The 27,878-nt window shown below is 39.9% G+C and overlaps 2 protein-coding genes across 4 annotated transcripts in view; one reads left to right on the top strand and one right to left on the bottom strand.

Annotated features, from left to right (window-relative positions):
• LOC149160944 (nardilysin-like) overlaps nt 1-27,878 on the bottom strand; it is a 413,290-nt gene that overhangs the window by 213,306 nt on the left and 172,106 nt on the right. The window lies entirely within an intron of this gene.
• Nucleotides 18,076-20,294, top strand: LOC149160945 (uncharacterized). The gene is made up of 4 exons (XM_089435440.1): nt 18,076-18,879; nt 18,984-19,363; nt 19,520-19,735; nt 19,862-20,294. The coding sequence occupies exons 1-4, from the start codon at nt 18,086-18,088 to the stop codon at nt 20,029-20,031; spliced, it is 1,560 nt and encodes a 519-aa protein (XP_089291566.1). The 5' UTR covers nt 18,076-18,085; the 3' UTR covers nt 20,032-20,294.

Below are 27,878 nucleotides of genomic sequence, written 5' to 3'. Positions count from 1 at the left end.
ATGTAGAAGGAAAAGTGCATGAGCCATCGCAAAATGCTTCTGTTGCTGCCAAGACCAAGTATAAGAAAGGTGTGATCAAAGCCAAGAAAATTCTTATCGATTCTTTGAAAGAACATTTACTTACTTATGATGGAAAATTGAAGAAGTCTAAGGATATCTATGACAAGTTGGTTGGGATGTATGAATCACATTCTTTCCTTGAAGAATCAACTCAAGGACATTAAGATGAACAAGGGGGAATCTGTGCAATCATATGTCATGAGGATATCCCAACTAAAGGATCAATTGCAGACTGTTGGAGAGCTTGAATCTGATAGAGAGCTAGTGTTGGTCGCTCGTCAAGGGCTTCCTCCTGTCTTGGGAAACTATCATAACTACTATAAGAAACAATTATAATTTCCTGACATTTGATGAGCTCGTTGGCAAGTGCACTCAAAAAGAATCCAAGATGATCTCCAAAGGGAGAATTCAAAAGCTTGAAGAAGGAGAGCCCTCTGCATTTGTTAAAGAGGACAAGAAGAGGAAAGGAAGAGAAAGACCATATAGTTCAAGAAAGCCTATCCCTAAATCAAAGGACTCCAATAGAAGATTAAGGAATATTGAATGCTATAATTGTCACAAGCATGATCACTATGCCTGAAATTGTTCGAAAAAGAGAGATGCTCCAAGATCCAACTACAACAACAATCGTGGCTATAACAACAACAGGTTCAATGATAGAAGAAGAGGAGATGATAAAAGAAGAAGAGATGCTCCTCATGATCATGAAGAAGGCCATCTTCCTCAAAAGAGATCAAGGAACTCCAAACATGTATCTGGATACTAGGAAGTCCTCTCAAATCTGGTTGAGACGAAGATTAATCTAAAGATCATTCTTGGAGACAACTCTACCTATCCTGTGAAGGGTTTTGGTTCTGTTAAATTTCATTTGGACTCTGGGAAATCCGTTCTTCTTAATGATGTCATGTATGTTCCAGGATTAAAGGAGAACCTGGTATCTAAATTTTCCTTGGAAGATAAGGGGATGAGAGTTGCCTTCATAAGAGGAAAGGTCCTCACCTTGCCTATGGAATCTCGCATGAGGGATGCACTCACCTTGTGATCTAGAATTGAAGGACTTTATAGAGTCAATAGAAGGCCATTACAACGAATGGTTCATGATAGCCCTGCCTAAAGTAAGAAAGATGGTTTCTGGGATGCCTGATGTTCAAGCTAGTCATGATGGAGTATGTCCAAGATGTGCCAGTGGAAAGAAGTCAGGGGGACCATTACCCTCTAGCAAAAGCAGGACCAATGACATTCTTCAACTGCTTCACTCCGATCTATGTGGACCCATGCCAGTGCACTCCCTTGGTGGCTACCTCTATTATATAATATTTATTGGCGACTTCTCCAGGAAAACATGGATATTGTATTTGAAGCATAAGGACGAAGCATCCGACATGTTCAAGGACTTCAAAGTGCCAATAGAGAATCCAATAGGGAAGAGAATCAAAGTTTTCAGATTCGACAATGGTGGAGGATATACTTCAAATGAGTTCGTTGACTTTTGCAAGAAGGTTGGAATCAAGAAAGAGACTAATATACCGTAAAATCCCGAGCAAAACAGTGTGGTTGAAAGAAAGAATAGGTCCATCATAGATGTTGCCTGACCAATGTTGCATGAACAAAAGTTGCCAAATTTCCTTAAGGGAGAAGCCACTAATACAACAATCTATGTTCAGAATAGGATTCCTCATCAAGCCTTGTGTGACATGACTCCTAAAGAAGTGTTCATTGGCGCGAAGCTCGGTGTTGGTCATCTAAGAGTCTTTGGTTGCCTCATATACTTTCATGTGCCAAAGGACAAGAGAACAAGCTAGAAGCCATTGGAAAGAAAGGTACATTTGTTCGATATTGTGATGATTCTAAATCTTTAAGAATATACGTGCATGGTCAAAGGACTATAGAGTTTAGCAGGAATGTGACATTCGATGAGGATGTTGCCCTTGGGAAAGGGAAGGATATGTTATGTATTAAATTATTGTACAAATTTATTTAACTAATTTCTAAACTAAGGGGCACGATCAAATATCATGCCCCCTAATGTAAAGGGTCTTGGGATGTATCTAAGCTAGGGCCCTTCCATTTTTGTAATCATCATCAAGTTATTAATAATATATATCTATTTCTATCAATTGTTGAGCTAATTCGCTCCACTTGGTATCAAAGTCGAATGATACTCGGTCACATCTACTTCTGCACCAGTCACGTCCCTGCCACTGTTTTTCTTTCTGTTGTATTCCACTGTGTCTAATTCATCCACCAAACCATCGCTATCCTTGTCCACGTTCCTCTCGCTCCCTGTGACCATCCTCGCCATCCACCCGCTATGTTTTCCCGATCATCATTTCCAGCGACCATCCACTTTTCCTTGTGCGGTTATCCCTCAACACTCTTCGTCGGCAAAGTGCATACACTCCCGCCATCTATGTTCGTGAGTGGTCCACTCGGTAAGCCTCTCAAATCCACAATCGATAGTCTGTTCTACTATCCCATGACCACCGAGCCGTCCACTAAACCAATTTTGTTGCCTTACAATTGTCGTTAACCGCCACCACCATTCCCAACCTCTTCGATCACAGTATTTTTTCGACCATCCAACCGTCATCTCCTTGACCTCCGCGTTGTGTTGTCTCCATCGACCATCACGTCATCTCATCAACTGTTTAGTCCGTTGAGCCGCCGGTTCAACCACCATATGCCTGTTCAATGTCGTCTTGTCGCTGTCGACCTTCGAATTTTTTTCAACATTTTTTACTGGAGTCTAGTCCATATAGTATGATAATTATTATATAGTTTAATTATTAATTTGTTATATAAATTATAATTATATAGATAAACAAACAAACAAAAAATTATATAAATAAATAAATAAATAAAATTATATAAAAAAAGGTTTTATATAAAAGAACAAAAAAAAATAGGGTTACGTTAAGGAAGAAGGTTAAGCTAGATAGATATATATCACCACATACCTAATCGATGTCTTCATCAATGACGATCGCTAATTTTAATTAAAAAATGATAGATCTTGAGAATAAGGTCATCAGACACGCTGAAAAAATCAAGGAACTCCATGACACAACGAAGAGAATAGAGAATCAACTCGACCAAAATCATAAGGAATTTAAAAAGGATCATGCAATCCTTTCAAATAAGGTGGATTGAAACCATAATGAAGCAATGGTGATGTTGAAGTATATTTGTGAAAGGTTCAAAATTACACTTGATCAACTACCCTAGAATAATGAAGCTACTCAAAACCAAGATCCTTTGGATACATCAAACTCATCAGATTCTCATCATACTCCTGAGTCTCCAAAAACATCTTCCATACCCAATCAACAAAATAGTAACACGAATTTTCAAAATATGCAACTCTGGAATCAACACCCAAATATGCAGCTCTCAAATCAATACCCCTTCTTCACCCCAACAGTTGCTACATATCAACGAAGATCAAAAATTGAGCTTTCAAAATTTGACAATAACGAAAACTACAGTGTTGCATGGTTCAATAAAGTAGAAGAATATTTCGAGATCTACGGTATTGGCAATGACAATGAAAAGATCATGCATGCATCCATGCAAATGGAAGGCAAAGCATATAATTGGTATATGTGGTGGAAGAAAACGACACATGCTATCAGTTGGAAGAAGTTCAAAAATGCATTCTTTAAGAGGTTCCAAGGTGTCAAAGAAGAAGAGTTCTTATCAGCACTCACCGAGTTGCAACAAAAAGGAGATGTGGACGAATACACTAGAGAATGGGGAACTCTAGCTACACGAGTACCTGGGTTACCAAAAACTCGTCTTAATCAATCATACATTACGAGACTCAAACCACACCTCCAGGATCAGCTTAAGCTCCATGGCATCACCTCTATAGACGAAGCAAGACAGAAAGCAAAAGTTGCAAAAAAGAAGCTTGAAAGAATACAAATGTCAAAAGTTGAAAGAGCATATTCGAGATGAAGATTTCCCAAAACTACTAGCGTGGATAATACAAAGTATGTTCCACTGCAACTACTTGAAGGACGAAAAATAATTTCGAAATGCAAAGAATGAAAGAAGGTAACTGCAAAAGTTATGGCAAAAAATGGGATTCTAAACATAAATGTGCTAAGGGAAAAGAGACCAGGAACCTGTATACATGTGAAGCAACCAATGATTCAGATGGTGAAGAATCAGACGTAAAAGAAATTGAAGATTCTCTGCAATTTTCACTAGAATCAGATAGCGAGAATATTCCGCAAGTGTCATTATCAGCGATGATATGTGTATCTCAGCACCAGACATTAAAGTTAAAGGGACATATCAAAAGAACAATGTAATGATTCTAATAGATACAGGAAGCACCCACAATTTTTTGGACTCAAATATGGCGAAAAGGCTCAACATTTTCACATATCCCATGCCCAACATGAAAGTGATGGTAGCTGATAGAAAGAAAACTGAAAAGTAGGAAAATTCCATAAAGTCAAATTACAAATTCAGGACAACAATCTAGAATCTTCATTCTACGTTGTACCATTAGGAGGAGTGGATGTGATCCTAGGTATCCAATGGCTAGAAACCCTAGGCACTTACTCTACCAACCATCAAAAGCAATTTACAAAGTTTAGATGAGGTGCAGAAATACAAGTTTTATGGATTCCAACCCCCTCAGAATCAAATTGTATCATCATACCAGATGATAAAGTTGATCCGGAAAGGAACACCAACGTATGTAATGCAGTGTCATCAAATGGAGATGTTGGCTTCAAGATTGGTTAGTGAAGAACCCTCTGAAATTCAAAACCTACCACCTAAAGTTCAAAAGTTGATTCAAAAACACAAAAAGGTGTTTTAAGTTCTTCCTATGAAGATGCCTCTTGAAAGGGAAACCGAGCACATAATCGAAGTCAAATCAAGGTCAAACCCTGTCAACATCAAGCCGTATAGATAGCCACATCATCAAAAAACAGAAATTAAAAGATTAGTGTGAGATATTTTGAAGTGTGGAATCATCAGAAAAAATAGAAGCCCATACTTTGCTCTGGTGGTTCTAATCTGAAAGAAGGATGGATCCTTTAGACTGTGTGTAGATTATCAAGGACTGAACAAGGTAACGATTAAGAACAAGTTTATGATTCCCTTTATAGATGAAATGCTAGATGAACTTCATGGAGCCCAATATTTTTCAAAATTGTACTTGAGATCGGGATACTACCAAATCAAAATAAAGCTAGAAGACATAGCAAAGACTACTTTTCGAACACATTAAGGTCATTATGAATTTAAAGTAATGCCCTTCAGATTAACTAATGCTCCAGCAACCTTCCAAGCCATCATGAATGAGGTATTTCAACTTTCCTAAGTTTAGACTTAAGGAACATATGGAACTGTCGAAATAGCTAGAACTGCCGGGAACAACCGGAATTGCCGTAACTCTCGGGAACTGTGTGAGCATCTGTCTCCAAAGGAGAGCAGCATGCAAGGGACAACTAACTAACATTGGGACAGTTGTATGGTACTTAGCAGCGAATGCACCAAGCATGCAATGTTACAGCTAGCATGCAACAGCAAGCATGCTAAGAACCAATGTTGCACTAATCGTTATCGGGATAATTTCAGCACAGGGAAAAAATCGGAAAAAATCATAATAATCAGGAAGAAATCGTTTGGTACAAAAATATTCATTTTTTTACAAATTTTTTAATATCTAAACCATCTACAACATAAAATAAATACATTGACACATAAATATGATGAAAGTACTATTATAAAAGATGTTTAATATCATTTCTAATGCTAAAATCACACATAACAATGAATCATGTCCTGAATATTAAGTCCTAACTCCTGAGTCCCAACTTAGCCTCAAAATATCAACAAAAAATATAATAATGTATCTCATATCATGATCATAATGTCATATACAATGAAATGAACAAAATAACTAAAGTCTAATACTATTGATTTCTTCTGCCCCTCTTGTGAGAAAATGCCACAGCATTCCCTTTCCCTCTAGATGTAGATGCTGGCGCTCGTGGAATTGGCAATGGAATCTGTTGGGCTCTAGAACTTAAAGAACTAGGAGTAGGAGCTATAGGAGGTAGACAACGTCCTCTACCAGTGGCAGGGGTAGCCCGCGCAGGTGGTGTCACCTCCTCCTCCTGTTGCTCCAACTCTTCCTGCTCCTCCTCCTCCTCCTCCCCCTCCACTACATCCTGCACTAACCAATCATCAGCAGACTCCATGAGAGGCCTCCTAGACTCAACCCTCCATGCAGCAGTGGTGTCAATCCCATCCAATGAGATGGCCTCCATATCAGGTGTCCTCTCAAGTTGCCTCACCCACAATCGAAGATTGTAGTACATGTAGACCATGTCATTAAGTCATTGGGACTCCAACCTATACAAAGATCATGAAATAATAAATTAATAATTATAAAAAATATATTGTTTAATGAATTCAAAAATCTATTTGGAAATCTTCAATATTTTAAATTTTTAAGTGTTAACCTGTAGCGCTTCTTGTTATGTATTTTTTCAAATACACTCCAGTTGCGCTCACATCCTAAGGAGTTACATGTTTGGCTGAGGATCCAAATGGCAAGATTTTGCAGAACGGGTACCCTGGCACCATACATCCTCCACCATGCATCTACAACAAAATTACAAATAAAATTTTAAATGAACATAAGAAAAAAAAAATGGAATTTAAAGAGACAATGAAATTTGAAACAAACTAAAAAATACCTGGCATTTTAATCGTCCTATCAATCACAGCGATCTCAAAGCCAAATATACCACCTGCCATCCTATATGTCTCAATTTCTTTAGAGATTTCTATACGTTCTGCTGAAGATCGCACCATCCTCTGGACACAGGTTAAGAATCCATCTATGATCTCAACATCAAATACGAACCCACATGCGTAAGAAAATGCGGGGTTCAGGAAAATCCCAGCAGCATGAATGGCATGATGGAGTGTGTTGTTCCATCATTCATCAATCACTCCCCATAGGAGGAGTTGTCTCTGAAACCCCTCATCTCTCTTATCATCATAGTAGGTCCGAATGGCTTCTTTGGCTCTGTCCATGGCCTCATACAAATAGCCCATTGCGGGCATCTCACCATCAACTAACTGAAGAACCTTTACCAAAGGTTCAGTAACGGCCCACACCTCTTGCACTCCCGCCCAGAAGTCTTCCTGGTATGAAACTAGTCTGCTACGGCCTCTCCCTCTAGTTTGCAACTCATTGGCAAAGCATGCCACTCCTCTGAAAGAAACATTCTCTTCACATCCCACATAGAATTCAAGAGGGATTGAAGAGATATGAAACTAGTGGCAAACCGTGTAATGGCGAGGCACACCAACTCTTTGTTGTTGGTGAATCTTTTCATCAAGCTAAGCAGAAATGTATGGTTATATATAAATTTTGTAATGCTTTTGGATGAATCAACAATATCTTTGACAAAGGGAATTTTCCCTATGTCCTCCAACATCAAATCAATACAGTGTGCAACACAAGGTGTCCAAAATAAAGTACGATGCCTGTTCATAAGCATCCTGCCAGCAGCAACATAATTTGCAGCATTGTCCGTTATGACTTGGACAACATTTTCTACACCCACCTCCAAAATAAACACATCCAGCAAATCACACAAAGTTCTTGAATCTTTGCTTTGTACAGATGCATCAACAGATTTAATAAACATAGTCCCCTTGGGACATGTTAGAGTCGGTCTTGAGCCCTCCATCAGCGATCAAAACTCTTTGCATTTGCATAGGTAGGTGTCTCATCAGTGTCAATTTTTGCATCCCATTAGGCATGCCATAACCCTGATGGAGGAGCTGGTGTATTTGTACCCCTCTTGGCATTGCTAGATCAGGTCATTTCAGTCATTAAGCTCTTTCAAGCTTGTCTTGTCTTGTCTTGAGGTCAAATTCCTAGGTCTAGGGTTTTGGTCAAGTATGTTTACAAGGTCATGTCTCTGAAGGTCAATAAGTGCTCAGCAAGCCAGAGGGATGATTGTAAAGATGTTTCTTCGAAAATTTTTATCTTGTACAGTTAATTTTCACCTTGGATTTAAAAACTCTGTTTTTAAAGCCAAGGTCATTTTTTCAAATTTTTGTAAAAAGTGATGAAATTTCAAAAGACTTCAGTGGACAGCATGTAACCCTGGTCCCCTTGCCAAGATCCCTCAGATGATCTCCCTGCAAAAAGAATCAAGCAAAAGCACTAAATGAGTCAATTTCAGGACAAAGGAAACCAAAAAAGTCAGTTTTATAAAGTGTCAAAGAGAAACATTAGAAAGTGGGTTTGAGCATGAAATTTATTCAAATGAAGCTTATATAAGCCCAATCTCCCTCCTTTTACCCTCATTATGCATCCAAGACACTTGCAAGAGAGATTGGGCGAGCATCCAAGCGGTTTTGAGTGAAACTGGTCGAAATTGGGGAGCAGGACAGGCGCGCAACCCGTCAGGCCAGGCGCGCGACCCGTCAACGGCGCGCGACCCGTCAGAGCTCATCCCGCAGTGTAATTTCATAACGGGCGCGACCCGTCAGGCGCGCGCGACCCGTCAGCGACCTCCCTTTCAAACTAACTGCAAATTCGTTCAAGCACCCTCCAAATCATCAATTTGCTTGAGGTAGGTTCTCCAAACTTTGAAATGGTTGCTGATTATATTAGAGGGACATTATGCATTTGTTTTTGAAGATCAAATTGTGCAAGAGCAACACCTCCATATGGCTGTATGTTACATTGTAAAAGTGTGCTAGGGTTTATTGCCGTTTCATGGTTTTTCCCTTGTAATTATTTTCCTCTTTCCCCTTTTCACTTTCCTTGTATTTCCATGTAATTTCCCCTGCTAATTTGTAAAAGAAATACAAACCCTACCCCTCTCCCTAAACACTAAAACTCAAACCCTAACCCTACCTCTCCATATGCCCATGTAAACACATGAATTTGATGATGCATATGCAATGATTTTTTGCAATGTTTTCCCTAAATTCCCTGTTATATACATGTATTCCCATTTTCCTTTCAAAAATGTCCCTTCCCTAACTTTCCCCTCATGTTCCTTGTCCCCTTGAAACAGCAAAGAAATCAGCACTTTTAAAGGCAGAAACAGCAGTACATTTTGTCCACTCTGCTCCTTAAACAATGTCAGAAACCGAAACATATGAGCAGAGTGATGACCAAGCATCCGTTTCCGAGATTGAGGTACAGAGGAGGCCACATAAGGGTGGAAAAGGTGGCCATCACAGGAGAGAGGAGCCCACTTCTTTGACAAGTTTACAGGCTTGTCCTATGGCAGTTTCATGTTTCCAGTACATGTCTTGTTATGAGTTTTGTGAGAGGATCTCTCGGATTCAGCACCACCGAGAGTTGGCTCGCTTTTTTGTTTTACACTTGCATGATGGACATGTCAACCTTGCCGAGGTGGACTTCACTTTGACACCCGAGGTGATTGCACAGGCTACAGGGATACCAAATGTCGGGGAGATATGGAATAAGCGCAAGGCGCTGGATAGTGTTCACTTTGAGCCTTTTGTCCGGCCACCATTCATGAGACATTTGGCAGGTGTGTTTCCATTCAGGTTTCTCAGGAGTGAGTATGCCCCCATGATGAGGCTCATCATGCTTTACTTTACCTGTGAGGGCAGATTTTCACAGATATACTCATATCATATTCGCCTCTTGATGCACTTCACACAAATACGGATGATAAACATCCCTGTTTTCTTTTATCAGAACATTGAGAGGATGGTGTCCGTGATGCAGAGGAAGAGCCCAGCACAGCAGTATAGGAGCCTTTGCCATTATGGTTTGATTCAGCTTGTAGTATTACATCAGTTGGCTCAGCAGGGCATCTCATGGGAGGAGTTCATTTCTCGTGAGCTTTTTACAGCACCACCCCCGCCACATCCTGAGGTTGTTCACAAGGAGGGAGGACCATCTCAGCAGCATGACATCCCTGTCACTAAACATGTCAGCTCCTCACCTTTGATCACTTATCAGAGAGGCCAGAGGGTCTTATTTGCAGCAGCTCGGCGAGTACTTTCTCCATATCAGGTGGAAGGGGTCTCGCCTTCATCATCAGCTCAGCGAGTGCTATCTCCACATCAGGTGGAAGGGGCCTCACTTTCTTCACCAGAACAGGTAGAACAGAGGGGCAAGCAGCCCATGGTCGAGGAGGAGATGATCGGTGACCCCGACATCGACATTATTGATCTTGATACCCGCTCTCCTACCTCAGAGCTTCAGGAGGCTATTCAGCAGAAAGAGGCGGAGAACCGCCTGTTGCAACAGAAGCTAGACATGGCTCAGTGGACCATCAATTATCTTGAGCAACGCAACAAGCAGTTGGAGGATGAGAAAGTCCTTGATGAGCTATGGAGGATTCGAGGAGACCGAATCTTGAACAGAAGGAGGCTCGGTGACCTATTGCCTGTTGAGAGAGAGTCCATGCTCATCCGGGTCAATGCACACTTGGAGAGGCTGTTGGCTAAGGCCAAACAAGATAAAAAGTTGCTGAGGAACATGAAAAACCATTATTGGGCGCGAATGCATGTGTGCAAGGCCAAAATGAAGGTGCTTCAAAGGCGGTTGACCGAGGCGCTAAAACGGAGAAAGAGGCCCAATCCCCTCTGTATCTTGGCTGAGGCTTCACTCAAGGATCAAGGCACTAAATAGCCTAGCCACAGCACAAATCCCAAGAAATTTTGAGAATTTTTGGTGAATTTTGACTTTTTCAGGCAATTTGCAGGTTTTTCCCATTAACGGGTCTCACCCCTCGCGCGACCCTTCATCATGGCAACTCCATTTGGCAAAAACTCAGCATTTCCAGATTTGTCATGCAAAGTTACACATGCTCATGGATGGACTTGAGATTTGGTGAAGTTTTGGGCCTCCAGAAAGTCAAAAAACTAGCAAAAAATGACTTTCTGCCACTTTTTTGAGTTACAGAAAGCAGTCTTGGAAGATTTGATTTTTGATAGGGCAAATGAACTCCAAATTCAAAAATTCCAGTTGGGTTGGAAAGTAGACTCACAGACCTTTCCAACAAGCCTACTCTTGCCCAATTTGGACACCTGCAAGTGCCCCAAAAGTGGCTCCAAAGGCGCACGACCCGTCAGGCAGATTTTTCCAAAATGCACTGTACAGCTCAGAAAAACGCAGTTTGACCCAGTGTGACTTTTTGGGGTGAATTATGATTCTCTTTGATGTAATTATTGTACTTTTAAGACACTTTTACTCCTATGTAACACTTCTAGAAGATTCATTCATGAAAAGGGTAAATATTAAATGAATGAATTGGTTTCCTAGCTTATAGAGGCAAGTTGTTTTGACTGCCTAGTTTGTAGTGCTTAGTTTAGAAGTGGTTGAAACAGCTCCTAGGATAGTGAGCTCGACCCATGGAGACAAGGAAAGAGGTTAGATCATCTATATTATGTACTTTCTTGCTCATTTTCATGGTTGGACTCTTGAGGGAGAAGCTATCATTGTATTATTTCATTGTATCTCTACAATTTTTGGCTAAGGAAGACTAGGATTTTGCAGTCCTTTTTGGGATTCTTGTGGTTTCATGTATTGATGGAGTGCTTCTTAATGTACTTGTAAGTGTGTTATGTGATTCATTTCCTTTCTTTTCCTTCTGCACATTAAACAAACGAAGTGTTAAAGTAAGAATTCATGACTGTCATGCTCTGCTTTTAAGTTTGTTTAATTTCAATGTTTTCTACTGTTTAAGGAGAATTCAAAGTATTATTTGCTCTCCTTAACTCCTCACCGGTCTTTTCCATCCATTCACCTCAATCAAAGGCATCAATACGGTCTCCTACCTCGCCCCAAAGAACCCCCTGCAGAAACTGTGTCCAATCCCCGCACCCAAAATTGCCATCCCCTCAATTTGCCACCAAAAACCCTAAAAACTCCAATCAACCCTTTTGATCAGTTTACTAGCCTAAAATCAGTGTTACCCTATTGGTCATCTCATCCATTGAAGATTTTACCGAGATAGACCGGAAAGAGCCTTCTCCTGCCCCGTAGGGCTAGCTACGAGGCTAAATGGTTTGATGTTGCCTTGAGGTTTACCTTTCTCAGCCTGAGGTGAAATTTCAAGCGCTAACAGGACAACTAACCAAGAAGTTTATAAGGGTTCTCCCTTTTTGGGCAATCCAACCATCTGACATCATAGTGCAACCTGTTTGTGCGCATGATTCCCTAAAATCCTCCAATCTTTTGGTGCAGTCAAGCTTTTCATTTTGAAGAATCCGGCCTCTCATGTCATGATAAGAAGGGATTTTGTAACCTGGGCCAACAGTTGCAATAGCATCAAGAGGCTGGAAAAGTGGATTATTCCTTACAATGCTGAAAGGAATATCACTCGAAAGGAGAAATTTTGCCAGCAATTTGTCAACTTGTTCTTTTTTAGTTTTTTTTAGCATTGAACTGATAGATTGTTGTGAACCAGGTGTGGTTCGAGGAACAAAAAAAGATGAGGCAGCAACCGAGTTAGTTGATGTTGCAGTAGAACCACTGCCACTTCCTTGTTCAGCTGACTTTCTTAGTTGCCTCTTCATTTCTTGTTTGGCCTCTCTAGTGTGGTCTAAAGTCTCCAATGCTTTCATGGCTCTTCGTATGAGTTTAGGATTTGTATTTGAGCAAGGCTCTACATCAAATCCAAGGATTTGTGCAATGTGATATTTCAATCTGTACACCCCTTCGGACATATGGTGCCCACACAACTTGCAAGACAAGTTTATTCTATCATTTGGAGCATCAGGATCACCAAATTCCCAGAAAGGGTCCAATTGCCTTGGCATGTTTGATTTTGAAATTGAAGTTGAAAACTCGAATGGTGTTTCGGTGAACCTATAAGAAAATAAGGATTACAATTTAGTATTTACAAGTTACAAACTTACAATTTAGTATTTTACTATTTACATTTTACAAAAACTAAAAAAAAATTACATACAATTTAAGAAACCCCATTCCAAACCCAACCAAAAAAACAAAAACAAAAAATACATTGGACAAATGTCAAAAACCCCATGGGCCCATTCCAAACCCAACCAAAAAAAACTAAAAAAAAATTACATTGACCAAAACCCCCTTCCAAACCCAACAAAAAACATGAAAAGAAAAGCAAAAACAATGAAAACACAAAACTATGGCGCCCATACCGGTTTTAGACTCTCCTCCTTAGCTCACTCTTCGATTTAAGCCTCCAGGTACTTGATTTAGCTCCAAGATCTCCAAGCCACTAGTTCTCCAACGGTCCAAGCTCCACCACGCCCTCTGCTATTGAAATGAACAAAAAAAAAATCGTTTTTTCCTATTAAACACGCGCTACTCGATGCCTCGGCGATTTTTTGAGTAAAAATCACGATTTTTCGAAAAAATCGGCCAAAAAAAAAATCCTCGATTTTTACCCCCGATTTAATCGCTAATTTGAAAAAATCGCGATAATACGATATTATCGCGATTTTTTGTTGATTTGTGCAACATTGCTAAGAACAACAAGCATGCTAAGGACAACAAGCATGCTAAGGACAAAAAGCAAGCAAGGTGCAGCCAAAGCATAGGTCAGTACGGCAACATGGTGTAGCAATGGCACATAATGCAATACAATGATGGGTACAATCATGATTAATGAAGTGTGATGAGATGCAGCGTAGTGATGATGGGTGCAGCATGATGACGAAATGCAGCACAATGATAGGTGAAGGAGTAACTTTGGAGAATCAGTTGAAGCAGCATGTCTTCAGCTAATCTCATGTATCATCTTCTTAGAGATGATCTCTGCTCTTATCTAGATAAGTGAAAGTGTTGACTTCTGTTGTAAACATACTATCTCTCTCTCTCTGCTGAACTATTGAAGAACATATAAGAAGAATTGATCAAGGGTTTCCCCACATTGGGGTTTGTCCCTGGCTAGTGCCACATCTTGTGTCCTCTTGTCTTGGCTTGTCTTCTGCGATTTATGTTTATGTTCTATCTGCAGTTTACTTTAATGCTGATGTGATTGCTAATCTGGAAAAGATATTCAGCTAACTGTGAAAATTGAAATAAATTTCTCTAAGCATAGTGTTAGCGCTTGGAATTCACCTAGGCTGAGATAGGCAAACTCTCAAGGCTACATCAAACCATTTCACCTCGTAGCTAGCCCTACGAGGTATGAGAAGGCTCTCTCGGGTCAGATTCGGTAGATCTTTCAATAGGATAAGCTGACCAATTAGGAATAAAGATATTAGGCTAGTAAACTGATTAGGAAGGTTGATTTGAAGTTTTTGGGGGTTTTTAATGACGGGGTTTTTTCTGGGCTGTATGGGCAAAACCACAGTTCGAACAGAGAAATATAATGACTACATAGATTATTAACTGAGGCAAGGTAGGCAAGCAATTTAACACCAAATCTTTAAATGGGATGGCAAGACTGGTGAGGAGCTAAGGAGGGCAAATAATACTTTGAATCCTCCTTAAACAGAGGAAAACATTGAACGTGAGCAAATTTATAGGAGGAGCATACAATACTATGAATTCCTTCCTAAACACTTCATTTGCTCAACTAGAAATGATCATGAAATGAATTGAAACATAACGGTTTACATATGTAACAGAGGAAAAACTAATGTTAAATTGACATACCACATGAATCTCAGCAAACAGAGCTGTGAAATTCCATTAAATTCTCTGCCAAAAACTGTACAATGAAAAGCTCTGTTCCAGCACTCAGCACTCAGAAAAAACTTCTCTCCCTTTCTCCCCTCTTTTCAAAAAAATTTTTATACATTAAATCAACTAAAACAAAAAACAACAGATCGACCCCCAAAAGCAGGGGCGCTGTTTCAACTAAAGCCATAAAAATAGAATAGAATCCTCCATCTGCTCCAAGAGGCGCCTTGTTCGATCAAGCGTTTTCACTGTACAGGATAGGAGGCTGTTGACAGTTGCAACCGACCCTAAAGATAGCTTTGCTGTTGGCACAGAGTCGACTAAAATCTGGGAAAGCCACAGTCAATCAACGAGCCACTGGAGATTTTGTCATTAATGACATTGCTATCCAAACTCGACTGTGTGCCATCAGGCAAAATAGCAAAACCTGATGATAAAAGAGCCACGTAGTTTGGATCACCACCGTTGAGAACGACATTCATGAGAGCGTAAATAACATAGAGCCACATACATGGAGAATAAGCATGTTACCCTGATTCGAATCCAAGTTTTTGACACGCAAACGACCCTATGAATGCCACTTTGCAAACTGCGCCCCAAATCTGGAAATGAGTTGGCCATTTACCGAAATTAGGAGAAGATTTTGATAATCTGGAATGAATCCATATCGGATGGAAATCGACCCCCCTACAATCTTTCTTATCCGATAATAATGGGCATATATGTTGAGCACATGAATCCACGCGTCCAGGCATTTGCGGCTTTTGTTGAACGGCAAAGACTGCTCTTTCCAAATGTTCCCAGCCTCTTTCATCTCTGTCATTTGAATGTTTTTGTTATTTAATAACTTTGCCTCTGATTGATGCTTTGAATTGTGCTTGTGCAGGAATAGGAGCTTGAAGTTGCTGCTGATTTTTGAAGAGCTGGAGCATAAATTACATAATTTAAACAATACATTATGATTTCCAGTGTAACAGGAATCGGGAAAAAATCGGAATAATCGCGATTTTGAGTCGGATCGGCGGCAGAACGATCCGTTTCGAATCTGGGCGTGTCAACTCGCGTTGACCGAGTTTAACTCGTGGTCAACGCGAGTTCGACGCGCGATTTATGCGATTTCGTCCGATTTCATCCGATTTTTACGAGTCCCGCCAAATTCTAGGGTTGTCGCCTGTTCCCGCGTTTGCATTCCCGCATCGGTGAATTGTTTAACAGTTTAACGGTGCCGGCATAAAATTGCATTGTTTATATTATATAACATCTGTCATTGCAGCATTCGAACCGAAGCATATCCCTGTCGACAGTCGATTCTCGAACGACGAAGCCTGTCTAAGACTCTAAGCGCATTCGAAGTTTGGATTCTGGAACGACGAAGCCGCGGCCCGCATTGGAAGCACAGTCCCTGTCGCGTGAAATTGAAACGCAGGTCAGCGTCACAGTTTTTCTCTTCGACAGTTCGACTGTACATTGCTTCAGCCTTCACCGATAGCTTGCGTCCACTGTACATTTGATATACGTTACGGTTATATCACTTCATTTTTCAGATTTGATATACGTTATATAAATATTATTATGACTTCATTTTTCAGATTGCCAGATTCCATATCGCATTTGATATACGTTATATGACTGTTAGTAATTTGTCATGGTCAGGATAGAGATGTCTTTTTAATAATCACAACAGTTTGTTCAAATTATTTCCACACAGCGGTTGGTAGTCTATTTGTCATGGGAATGGACTAGATTTTTCTTTTTTGGCTAAGATTTTTGTTTTTTATTTTTTTATATATTAACAAGGTCTAGATTGTGCAAAAACTTATGAAACTTGATGCGGTATTAATTACCCCATTAGCTGCTTCAGGCCTTCAGACACAGGCTATCCCATTGACCATTAGAAAAACTGAATTGTAATTATTAACAGGATAGTTCAATAGCAGCTTCTCACTATTACCTACAGGACTTAAGTCTTAGACCGTCCTCAACAGAAAAATGCCCATTGGATTGAGCTACTGAGTCACTGAAGTGGAAGGACAAGTTACAAGTTGTTACAACTTACATTTTTCAGAATATTTACAGTGATAAACTTTACGTTTAATATGTAAGTAGTCTATAAACTTAACTTTTAGTTAGAATATGTAAGGGACTGGTTTAGAAACTTTAGTATATTTCAGAACATTTGTATTAAAGTTTATAATAACAGTCGACTCTTAAGAGATCCCCCTAGGCCAGTATCAAGATCCCCCTAGGCCAGTATTATTTTTTTCAGATACGAATTAGTAAATTACTTTAAAATTTTTAAACTTTAAACTTTTAAAGCTGGCTGGAGAAGGGGTACCAATAACCTTGCACTTGCAGAGATGATGGTTTTAGGGACCCTATTAAAACTTGAAGTTGATATGCATAAAATGATTCAAGCAGCCTCAGTTATTCAGTGATTCATTGTTGGTTATTAAACGAGAAAATGAAATTCACAATGTTGGTCTGGACTCTGCACTGTATTCATAATTTCATAACACTGTAACAGTAAGTTAGTAACTGTGCCTCAAGGACTGAGCCCTCCAACAAATCTGAGCCACAATTCTGTTCCTAGGTGACTGTTCCAAGTAGCACCTGCCACCAAGTCTGAGCTTGAAGCAGCTACAGATATGAGTGTTTTGTCCATCTGTCTTGACTCTTCATTTACTTTTTTAAATTTCTAGCATATTTTAAATTTTTGGATGATTTTTAAATTTGATTTTTTCTTGTCTTTCACAGGACTCATCTTAACAGAAGCCACAAATTAAACACAAGTTCAAAGCAACAACAATGCCGAGAGAGAAGGACTTTGCTTGGGCTTATTGTGACAGGATTCCCGGAGACCCCAGGCTCCTTTGTAAATTTTGCAAAACAAAATGCAGTGGAGGCATTTATAGATTCAAGTTCCACCTTGCAAAAATACCTGGCCATGATATAGGTATTTGCACCAAGGTTGACGAGAATGTCCAACACCAAGCAGCCTTGGCCCTTGAAATGTTAGAGCAGCATAATGCCAAGAAAGCAAAGCAAACTGCTGAAATAGGAAATGTTGGAGTTGATACTTTTTCTGTCACTAGCCCCATGTCACCTCAATCTGTTGAATCCTCAATGCCGTTCCCAAGTTTTCCACACATGCCTCAAAGCCATGCCAGTCCTTCAACTCCTTCCTTGAACACTGGAGGTGGAAACATAAACGCCTTTTTTGCTCCCCGCACAAAACCCGGTTCCCAACCTACCTTGGATGGCACTGGTTGGAAAAAAAATATCCATATTCAGGCAAGGAAGGCCATTGCTAACTTTTGGTTCTATTCTGACATACCTTTCCATTGTGCCAGAAGTCCTTATTGGCAAGCTATGATTGATGCAATTGCTAATGCAGGTCCAGGGTTCAAAGCCCCTACATCAGAGAGCCTTAGGACAGATATGTTGTTAGAGAGTGTTGAAGATGTCATGCTTCTGCTAGCTGAGTTTCGTTCATCATGGGTAGAAACAGGGTGCACCATCATGAGTGATGGATGGACAGATCAGAGGAATAGAACTTTAATAAATTTCCTTGTATCTTGTCCCGCAGGCACAATGTTTCTCAAGTCAGTGGATGCTTCAGATAAGGTTAAGAGTGCCCAACTTATCTGTGAAATGATGGAGGAAGTTGTTCAAGAAGTGGGAGAAGAAAATGTTGTACAAATTGTCACCGATAATGCAGCGAATTATATGGCTGCTGGTAGACTTTTTGAGATGAGGCACCCCACTATTTTTTGGACCTCTTGTGCTGCCCATTGCATAGATTTAATGCTTGAGGACATTGGTAAGCTTCATTGGATACATGAGGTTGTGGAGAAGGCAAAATCCATAACCAAATACCTATACAACCACACTATTGTCCTAAACACTATGAGAATATACACTGAAGGTAAAGAAATTGTTCGACCTGCATTGACTAGATTTGCAACAAATTTCATATCTTTGCAATCTGTGGTTGAGCAAAAGATAAATCTGAAGAGGATGTTCTTGGGACCTGAGTGGATGGGATCTAAACATTCCAAGACCCCTGAAGGCATCGAAATTGTTGCACTTGTGTTTAATGATGGCTTCTGGAAAGATGCTGAAGAGATTATTGCTGTGACGGAGTCCCTTGTTAGAGTTCTCAGGTACTTTTAGTCTTTTAACTTTTTCATTTTTTAAATTTCATTTCAAGCTTCTTTTTATTTACAATGTTTCATATTTCTTTAAATTTGAATGCTTGAACTTTCAGGATGGTTGATGGTGACAAACCCGCTATGGGTTACATTTATGAGGCGATGGATCTCGCAAAGGAGGCCATCAAAAGAAGATATGGGGATGATGAGACAAAGTATATGCCCCTTTGGGACATTATAGATGCACGTTGGGATAGGCAATTGCATTCCCCCTTACATGCTGCTGGGTACTTCTTAAACCCACAATATTTTTATGATAAGAGCAAATTTAATGAGGATGGGGAGGTTGGCAGAGGACTTATGACATGCTTGGAAAGGTGCTTCCCTGATCCAGAACAACAAAATCGTGTCTTTTCCCAACTACAAGATTACAGGACACCATCTAAATTGTTTGCCTATACCAGTGCTATAAGACAAAGGTCAAAGATGTTGCCAGGTACCCAGCTTGAAGGCTTCATCAATTCATTAAATTTGTTTAAACTTTATTTTGTATGTTAAATGTTTTATTAAATTTTATTTTCTTTTTAAGTTTTTACTATTTACTAATTTGGTACTTCTAGTCTTCTACTCACAAACCCTTACCACTTGCTAGGTCTTTGGTGGCAAAACTTTGGTAGTGATACGCCAGATTTGAAGAGATTTGCCATTCGAATCTTAAACCAAGCATGCAGTGCTTCAGGTTGTGAACGCAACTGGAGCATGTTTGAGAAAATACATTCTAAGAAGCGCAACCGATTGACACAAAAGCGCTTGAATGACCTTGTATTTGTCCATTACAATCTACGACTTCGCAACAAACAAATACAAGGTGAGATTCGAGAGCTTGAATTTGAAGGTTTCATAATCTAGTTCGTACTTTAAAAGTTTAAACTTTAAAGTTCAAACTTCAAAGTGAAATTTTAATTCACATTTCAATGTCTCATGATAATGACAGGTATTGATCATTCACCAATTGACCTTGAAGAGTTAGATTTGCAAGCTACAAATGCGGCAGAATGGGTTCAATTAGATGAGCCTCCTCTTTTCAGCCTTCATGACTTGGAGAACTTTGAGAGTCAAGCAAGCGAAGGAGCGGGAGGAATTGCTTCTAGTTCTCACTCTTAAGAGTCTTAGACTCTTAGTTGCTGATTTTTTTCTGATTAGTATGCAGTTTTTTACTTTTTTGTAAACTTTTAGAAGCATATGCTTCTAAGGACTCAAAACTCAGTGCTTTGGATCATGTGTGGACTCATAACATATATGAGATACTTATTTATTCATGATATTTTGGACATCTATTGATATTATGCATTGTTTGGACATACCTTTACCCAATATTAATGAAAAATGGTTTTTTTAATTCAATATATGTGTATATTTTTATTTAATGAATTTGCCGATTTTTTCCCGATTTTTTCCCGATCCGATTAAAACTCTTCGCTCTTTTGCCTCGCCGATTTATTGCCGATTCCGAGTCTGGTAACATTGATGATTTCTTCTTCAAAACAGGGTTTTGAAGAAGAATCAATCTCTAACGTGAGACGGAGTCTAACACATTGAACATGCCTAAAATTAACATGGTATCAGAGCTGAGGTGAAGACAATGTCCAAGCAAGAGTGAAAGAGAAATCATCGAAGACAGTTGGGAAAGGACAAAAGGATGAGTGGATTCCTCATCCCTCTTCAAACTCACCGAGGGTGAAGTCGAAGCAGAGAATATTATCAGAATGGCGCAGTGGAAGTTTCTAATGGCCTACCTAAAGATCACTTCATTGGGAAGTCCGGATCTAAGGGTGGAAGTAAAAGCAGATGCCTTGGTTGCAATAAGTTCGGCCATTATGTGAAGGAGGGTCCGAATGGCAAAGACACATCTCTTGATGAAGATAACAATCATTCCAGGGACATCTTCAATGATCAAAAGAATGACAAGTAAAGCAGGTCATCAAGGAAATGGCCGACTCTTCAAAGAAAGCAAGGAACCCCAGGTATGAAGAATCAAATGTTGTTTTTTATAAGATAAAGAAGCGTTATCTTGTATTGGCCCTCTCCTTCAAATTCTTTGGGAATCTGGCTTATTGATTGTAGTGCTTCAAGGCACTTCATCGGATAGTAGGGTGCACTCTCTAATTTGGTAGAGATTGAAACAATGATGGGATTATACTTGGAGCTGATGCCACCTATCCCGGAAAGGGTGTAGGGAATGTTACCTCTCAATTGAATGAGGGTAACTCGATTCATTTACAGAAACTCTTTTATGTACCTGATCGAAAGAAGAACCTGGTGTCCATTTCGGCAATGCAAGTCAAAGGTTACAAGGTGGCACTCATCGATGGAAAGGTACGTGTTTGAAAATAGAATTTTCAAAGATGTTTTTGAGTTCAGGGTTGTATCAAGTTGCAGGAAACGTTGGAGAAGGGTCCGTTTCCGGCCGGAAACGAAACGAAAATGAGGAAACTCGTACCGTACAGCCTGGAAACGCATTTCCAGGCGTACTGGCCTGTTTCTCGAGGAGGAAATGTGGCCAGTACAGACAGAAACACATTTCCAGGCCGTACGACGGAGTTTCCTCTTCTAATTTGACTTTCTCTTGTATTTTTATTTTTTTATTTTTTCACTTCTAATTTTTTATTGGGCAACTAAAATATCTTTTGGCTGCCTCTCACGTTACAAAAAAGAGGATTTTTTGAGTGGGGCAGCCCAATGTTCAAGCCTATGGCCCTAGTGTTGATATGCAGTTCATGGTAATGTTAAATATTTAAAGTAAAAGCGGCATTCTCCTTTATTTTTCATTTTCACCTTTTTACTTGAATTTTTAACATTACCACGAAATGACTCAGGATGTTTAAGAGTGGTTTCACCCTAATTAGATTTCATATGGAGAAAGTAGAATTTTAGATCTCACTCAAAATCCAACAAACTTATCTGTTTTTCAGGATTTCAAGATTGGGGAGATTGCAATGTTTCCATTGGATTTTGTCATGTACTAGGGTATGGAACTTGTATTTAATCAAGAGAACCAAGCCCTTTATGCAGGGGAGACTCCCAATAATCAAGAGCACGTAGGATACTAGGGTATGGAACTTGTATTTAATCAAGAGCACTAAGGTCGTTCGACTATGTAGGAGGAGACTCCCAATCAAGCACGAGACAAGAAATTCGAAATTTCTCGTGTATGATTTTGGATATTGCTATTTTCATTATGTGATCATTCATGAGTAAATGTGATGTAAATTTAGAGACTTAGAGTTTATGCATTGACAATTGACAATTTAATCATAATGTAATAAATTAGAATGTATCATATATGCTTTATGATTGCACATATTTCTTAAATGTCCTAATATATATATATATATATATATTGCATTTCCCCGTTTCCAATATTTGGGAGGGTCACGTTTTGTACCTGTTCCCATTTCGGAAACTCGTACTCATTTCCCCGTTTCATGCAACTTAGAGTTGCAGGAAGTCCACTAGGGACCATGTCCATTGACACATATCACCGGAGGTCTGTGAGTAAGATGGTGACAAGGATGCCTGAATTCAAAAAGAGCATGAAAGTACATGTCTGAGATGTTCTGAAGGAAAATCTTACAACAGGACCATTCCCCTCATGTAGCAGGTCCACAGGTTTGGAACAACCCGAGGGGTTTGAGATTCATGATCAGGAATCTCACGTATGCAGGTGGAAGAAAGCCCTCTATGGCTTGAAGCAAAATTCCTCAGGCGTAGTATGAGAGGATTGATAGCTGTAAGATGAAGCTGAGATTCGCTGAGAGTGAAGCTAATCCAAACCATTGTTTGAAGGTTGTGGATGATAGACCTCTCATACTAGCACCTTCTGAGGACGACCTATTTCAAACAAGTGCAGACCCTCTCACTTGCAGAAGTAAGAGGGAGTTGGATTCCGAATGTGGAATGGTAAACTACAAGCCCGTGACTACCTCGAGGATCTTAACTTTCAGAAGTTATATGGTGATGATGCCGGACCAGATTTGGGAAATGCCTCTGAGTTCCATAAACTCATTTGCATTGATGCTCTTGGTGAACTTCCGCCCAAACATATGTTTTGCATTTAGCATGGTGAGCTCATATTTGGTTGAGCCTCACTGGATTGGTGCTAAGAATCTTCTGAGATATCTTCGAGGCACAATCTCTCATGGATTGAGATACACTGCCAGAAATATGAAGCTACATGATTATTCGAATGCTAACTGGGCAAGCAGTGCGGAGGATCACTAGAACACTTCTCAGCGCTGGCTCTCTTTGGGTTCTGCTTCGACATAACGTATGCACAGGCAGCAGAAGTCGGTTGCTATAAGCACCACCGAGACCGAATACATAGCTACGAGTATGATCTCGAATGAAGCTGCCTAGTTGCGGAAGCTCTTCAGTGAGCTATTTGTACACATGATGAATACCATTGTGATTCTCTGTGACAACTAGAGGGGGGATTCAATTATTGAGGAATCCCGTATTCGATGATTGCTCCAGCAGATAGACATCAGATACTGCCTTATCTGGGATATGGTAAGTCGATGAGCGAGGAGGCTCCATCGCATTGAGACTGATGTACAAGTCGCAGACATTTTGTCGAAGCCCTGGGGAAAGGTCAACTCTATGACTTTCCCAAATGACTTGGAGTCATTGAGAGACCTTCTTATAAGGGTCTTGCATGTTTCATGCAATGAGCTCTGGGAGCTCTGGGGGGCTTGGGGTACTTACTAGAGCAACATTGTACTGCAATGTTGTAATGATTCTAATAGATACCGGCAGCACCCACAATTTTTTGGACTCAAATATGGCAAAAAGGCTCAACATTTTCACATATCACATGCCGAACATGAAAGTGATGGTAGCTGATAGAAAGAAAATTTAAAAAGTAGGAAAATGCCATAAATCAAATTACAAATTCAGGACTACAATCTAGAATCTTCATTCTACGTTGTACCATTAAGAGGAGTGGAAGTGATCCTAGGTATCCAATGGCTACAAACCCTAGGCACTTACTCTACCAACCATCAAAAGCAATTTACAAAGTTTAGATGAGAGGGGCAGAAATACAGTTATATTGGTTCCAACCCCCTCAGAATCAAATTGTATCATCATACCAGATGATGAAGTTGATCTAGAAAGGAACACCAACGTATGTAATGCAGTGTCATCAAATGGAGATGTTGGCTTCAAGATTGGTTAATGAAGAACCATCTGAAATTCAAAACCTACCACCTAAAGTTCAAAAGTTGATTCAAAAAACACAAAAAGGTGTTCTAAGTTCTTCCTATGAAGATGCCTCTTGAAAGAGAAATCGAGCACATAATCGAACTCAAATCAACGTCAAACCCTGTCAACATCAAGCCGTATAGATATCCACATCATCAAAAAACACAAATCGAAAGATTAGTGCGAGATATTTTGAAGTGTGGAATCATCTTAAAAAAATAGAAGCCCATACTTTGCTCTAGTGGTTCTAGTCTGAAAGAAGGATGGATCCTTTAGACTATGTGTAGATTATCAAGGACTGAACAAGGTAACAATTAAGAACAAGTTTATGATTCCCTTCATAGATGAAATGCTAGATGAACTTCATGGACCCCAATATTTTTCAAAATTGGACTTGAGATCGGGATACTACCAAATCAAAATAAGGCTAGAAGACATAGCAAAGACTGCTTTTCGAACACATTAAGGTCATTATGAATTTAACGTAATGCCCTTCGGATTAACTAATGCTCCAATAGCCTTCGAAGCCATCATGAATAAGGTATTTTAATTTTCCTAAGTTTAGACTTAAGGAACATACGGAAATGTCACAACTGCTGGAACTGACGGGAACAACCGAAACTGCCAGAACTCAAGGGAACTGTGGGAGCATCTGTCTCCGAAGAAGAGTAGCATGCAAGGGACAGCTAACTAACATTGGGACAGTTGTATGGTACTTAGCAGCAAATACACCAAGCATGCTACGTTACAGCTAGCATGTAAGGGACAACTAGCATGCAATAGCAAGCATGCTAAGGACAACAAGCAAGCAAGGTGCAACCAGAGCATAGGTCAGTACGGCAACATGGTGTAACAATGGCACATAATGCAGTACAATGATGGGTACAGTCATGATTAATGAAGTGTAATGAGATGCAGCATAGTGATGATGGGTGTAGCATGATGACGAAATGCAGCACAACGATAGGTGAAGGAGTAACTTTGGAAAATCAGTTGAAGCAGCATGTCTTCAACTGATCTCATGTATCATCTTCTTAGAGATGATCTCTGCTCTTATCTAGATAAGTGAAAGTGTTGACTTCTGTTGTAAACGTACTATCTCTCTCTCTCTGCTGAACTATTGAAGAACATATAAGAAGAATTGATCAAGGGTTTCCCCACATTGGGGTTTGTCCCTTGCTAGCGCCACATCTTGTGTCCTCTTGTCTTGGCTTGTCTTCTGCGATTTATGTTTATGTTCTATCTGCAGTTTACTTTAATGTTGATGTGATTGCTAATCTAGAAAAGATATTCAGGTAACTGTGAAAATTGAAATAAATTGCTCTAAGCATAGAACATGCCTAAAATTAACATGGTATCAGCGTTGAGGTGAAGACAATGCCCAAGCAAGAGTGAAAGAGCAATCACCGAAAGCAGTTGGGAAAGGACAAAAGGATTAGTGGATTCCTCATCCCTCTTCAAATTCACCGAGGGTGAAGTCGAAGCAGAGAATATTATCAGAATGGCGCAGTGGAAGTTTCTGATGGCCTACCTAAGGATCACTTCATTGGGAAGTCCGTATCTAAGGGTGGAAGGAAAGGCAAATGCCTTGGTTGCAATAAGTTTGGCCATTGTGTGAAGGAGTGTCCGAATGGCAGAGACACATCTCTTGATGAAGATAACAATCATTCGAGGGATATCTTCAATGATCAAAGGAATGACAAGTAATGCAAGTCATCAAGGAAATCGCCGACTCTTCAAAGAAAGCAAGGAACCCCAGGTATGAAGAATCAAATGTTGTTTTTTATAAGATAAAGAAGCGTTATCTTGTATTGGCCCTCTCCTTCAGATTATTTGGGAATCTGGCTTATTGATTGTAGTGCTTCAAGGCACTTCATCGGATAGTAGGGTGCACTCTCTAATTTGGTAGAGATTGAAACAATCGTGGGATTATACTTTGGAGCCGATGCCACCTATCCCGAAAAGGGTGTAGGTAATGTTACCTCTCAATTGAATGAGGGTAACTCGATTCATTTACAGAATCTCTTTTATGTCCCTGATCGAAAGAAGAACCTAGTGTCCATTTCAGCAAAGGAAGTCAAAGGTTACAAGGTGGCACTCATCGATGGAAAGGTACGTGTTTGGAAATAGAATTTTCAAAGATGTTCTTGAGTTCAGGGTTGTATCAAGTTGCAACTAAGTTGCGGGAAACGTTGGAGAAGTGTCCATTTCTGGCCAGAAACGAAACAGAAACGAGGAAACTCGTACCGTACGGCCTAGAAAAGCGTTTTTGGGCGTACTGGCCAGTTTCTCTAGGAGGAAACGTGGCCAATACAGCCAGAAGCACGTTTCCAGGCCGTACGACGAAGTTTCCTCTTCTAATTTGATTATTGGGCAACTAAAATATCTTCTAGATGCCTCTCAAGTTACAAAAAAAAGGATTTTTGAGTGGGGCGGCCTAATGTTCAAGCCTATGGCCCTAGTGTTGATATGTAGTTCATGGTAATGTTAAATATTTAAAGTAAAAGCGACATTCTCCTTTATTTTTCATTTTCACATTTTTACTTCAATTTTTAACATGACCATGAAATGACTCAGGATGTTTGAGAGTGGTTTCACCCTGATTGGATTTCATATGGAGAAAGTAGAATTTTAGATCACACTCAAAATCCAGCAAACTTGTCTGTTTTTCAGGATTTCAAGACTAGGGGGATTGCAATGTTTCCATTGGATTTTATCATGTACTAGGGTATGGAACTTGTATTTAATCAAGAGAACCAAGCCCTCTATGCAGGGGCGACTCCCAATAATCAAGAGCATGTAGGATACTAGGGTATGGAGCTTGTATTTAGTCAAGAGCACTAAGGTCATTCGACTATGTAGGAGGAGACTCCCAATCAAGCACGAGACAAGAAATTCGAAATTTCTCGTGGTTGATTTTGGATATTGCTATTTTCATTATGTGATCATTCATGAGTAAATGTGATGTAAATTTAGAAACTTATAGTTTATGCATTGGCAATTGACAATTTAATCATAATGTAATAAATTAGAATGTATCATATATGCTTTGCACATATTTCTTAAATGTCCTAATATATATATATTGCATTTCCCCATTTCCAAAATCTGGGGGGGGCACATTTCGTACCCGTGCCCGTTTCGGAAACTCGTACTCGTTTCCCCGTCTCGTGCAACTTAGAGTTGCAGGAAGTCCACTAGGGACCATGTCCATTGACACATAGCACCGGAGTTCTATGATTCAGATGGTGACAGGAATCCCTGAATTCAAAAAGAGCATGAAAGTACATGTCTAAGATGTACCGAAGGAAAATCTTACAAGGGGACCATTCCCCTCATGTAGCAGGTCCACAGGTTTGGAACAACCCGAGGGGTTTGAGATTCATGATCAGGAATCTCACGTATGCAGGTGGAAGAAAGCCCTCTATTGCTTGAAGAAAAATTCCTCAGGCGTAGTATGAGAGGATTCATAGCTGTCAGATGAAGCTGAGATTCACTAAGAGTGAAGCTGATCCAAACCATTGTTTGAAGGTTGCGGATGATAGACCTCTCATACCAGCACCTTCTGAGGACGACCTATTTCAAACAAGTGCAGACCCTCTCACTTGCAGAAGTAAGAGGGAGTTGGATTCCAAATGTGGAATGTAAACTACAAGCCCGTGACTACCTCGAGGATCTTAACTTTCAGAAGTTATATGGTGATGATGTCGGACCAGATTTGGGAAATGCCTCTGAGTTCCATAAACTCA

This window comes from Pinus tabuliformis, chromosome 5_2 (genome assembly GCF_031772625.1).
Source record: "Pinus tabuliformis cultivar Carrire ecotype Pingquan chromosome 5_2, CPIR1, whole genome shotgun sequence".
Lineage (NCBI taxonomy): Eukaryota > Viridiplantae > Streptophyta > Pinopsida > Pinales > Pinaceae > Pinus > Pinus tabuliformis.
The sequence above is the reverse complement of the archived record's forward strand: the minus strand, read 5'-3'. Positions and strand labels throughout refer to the sequence as shown.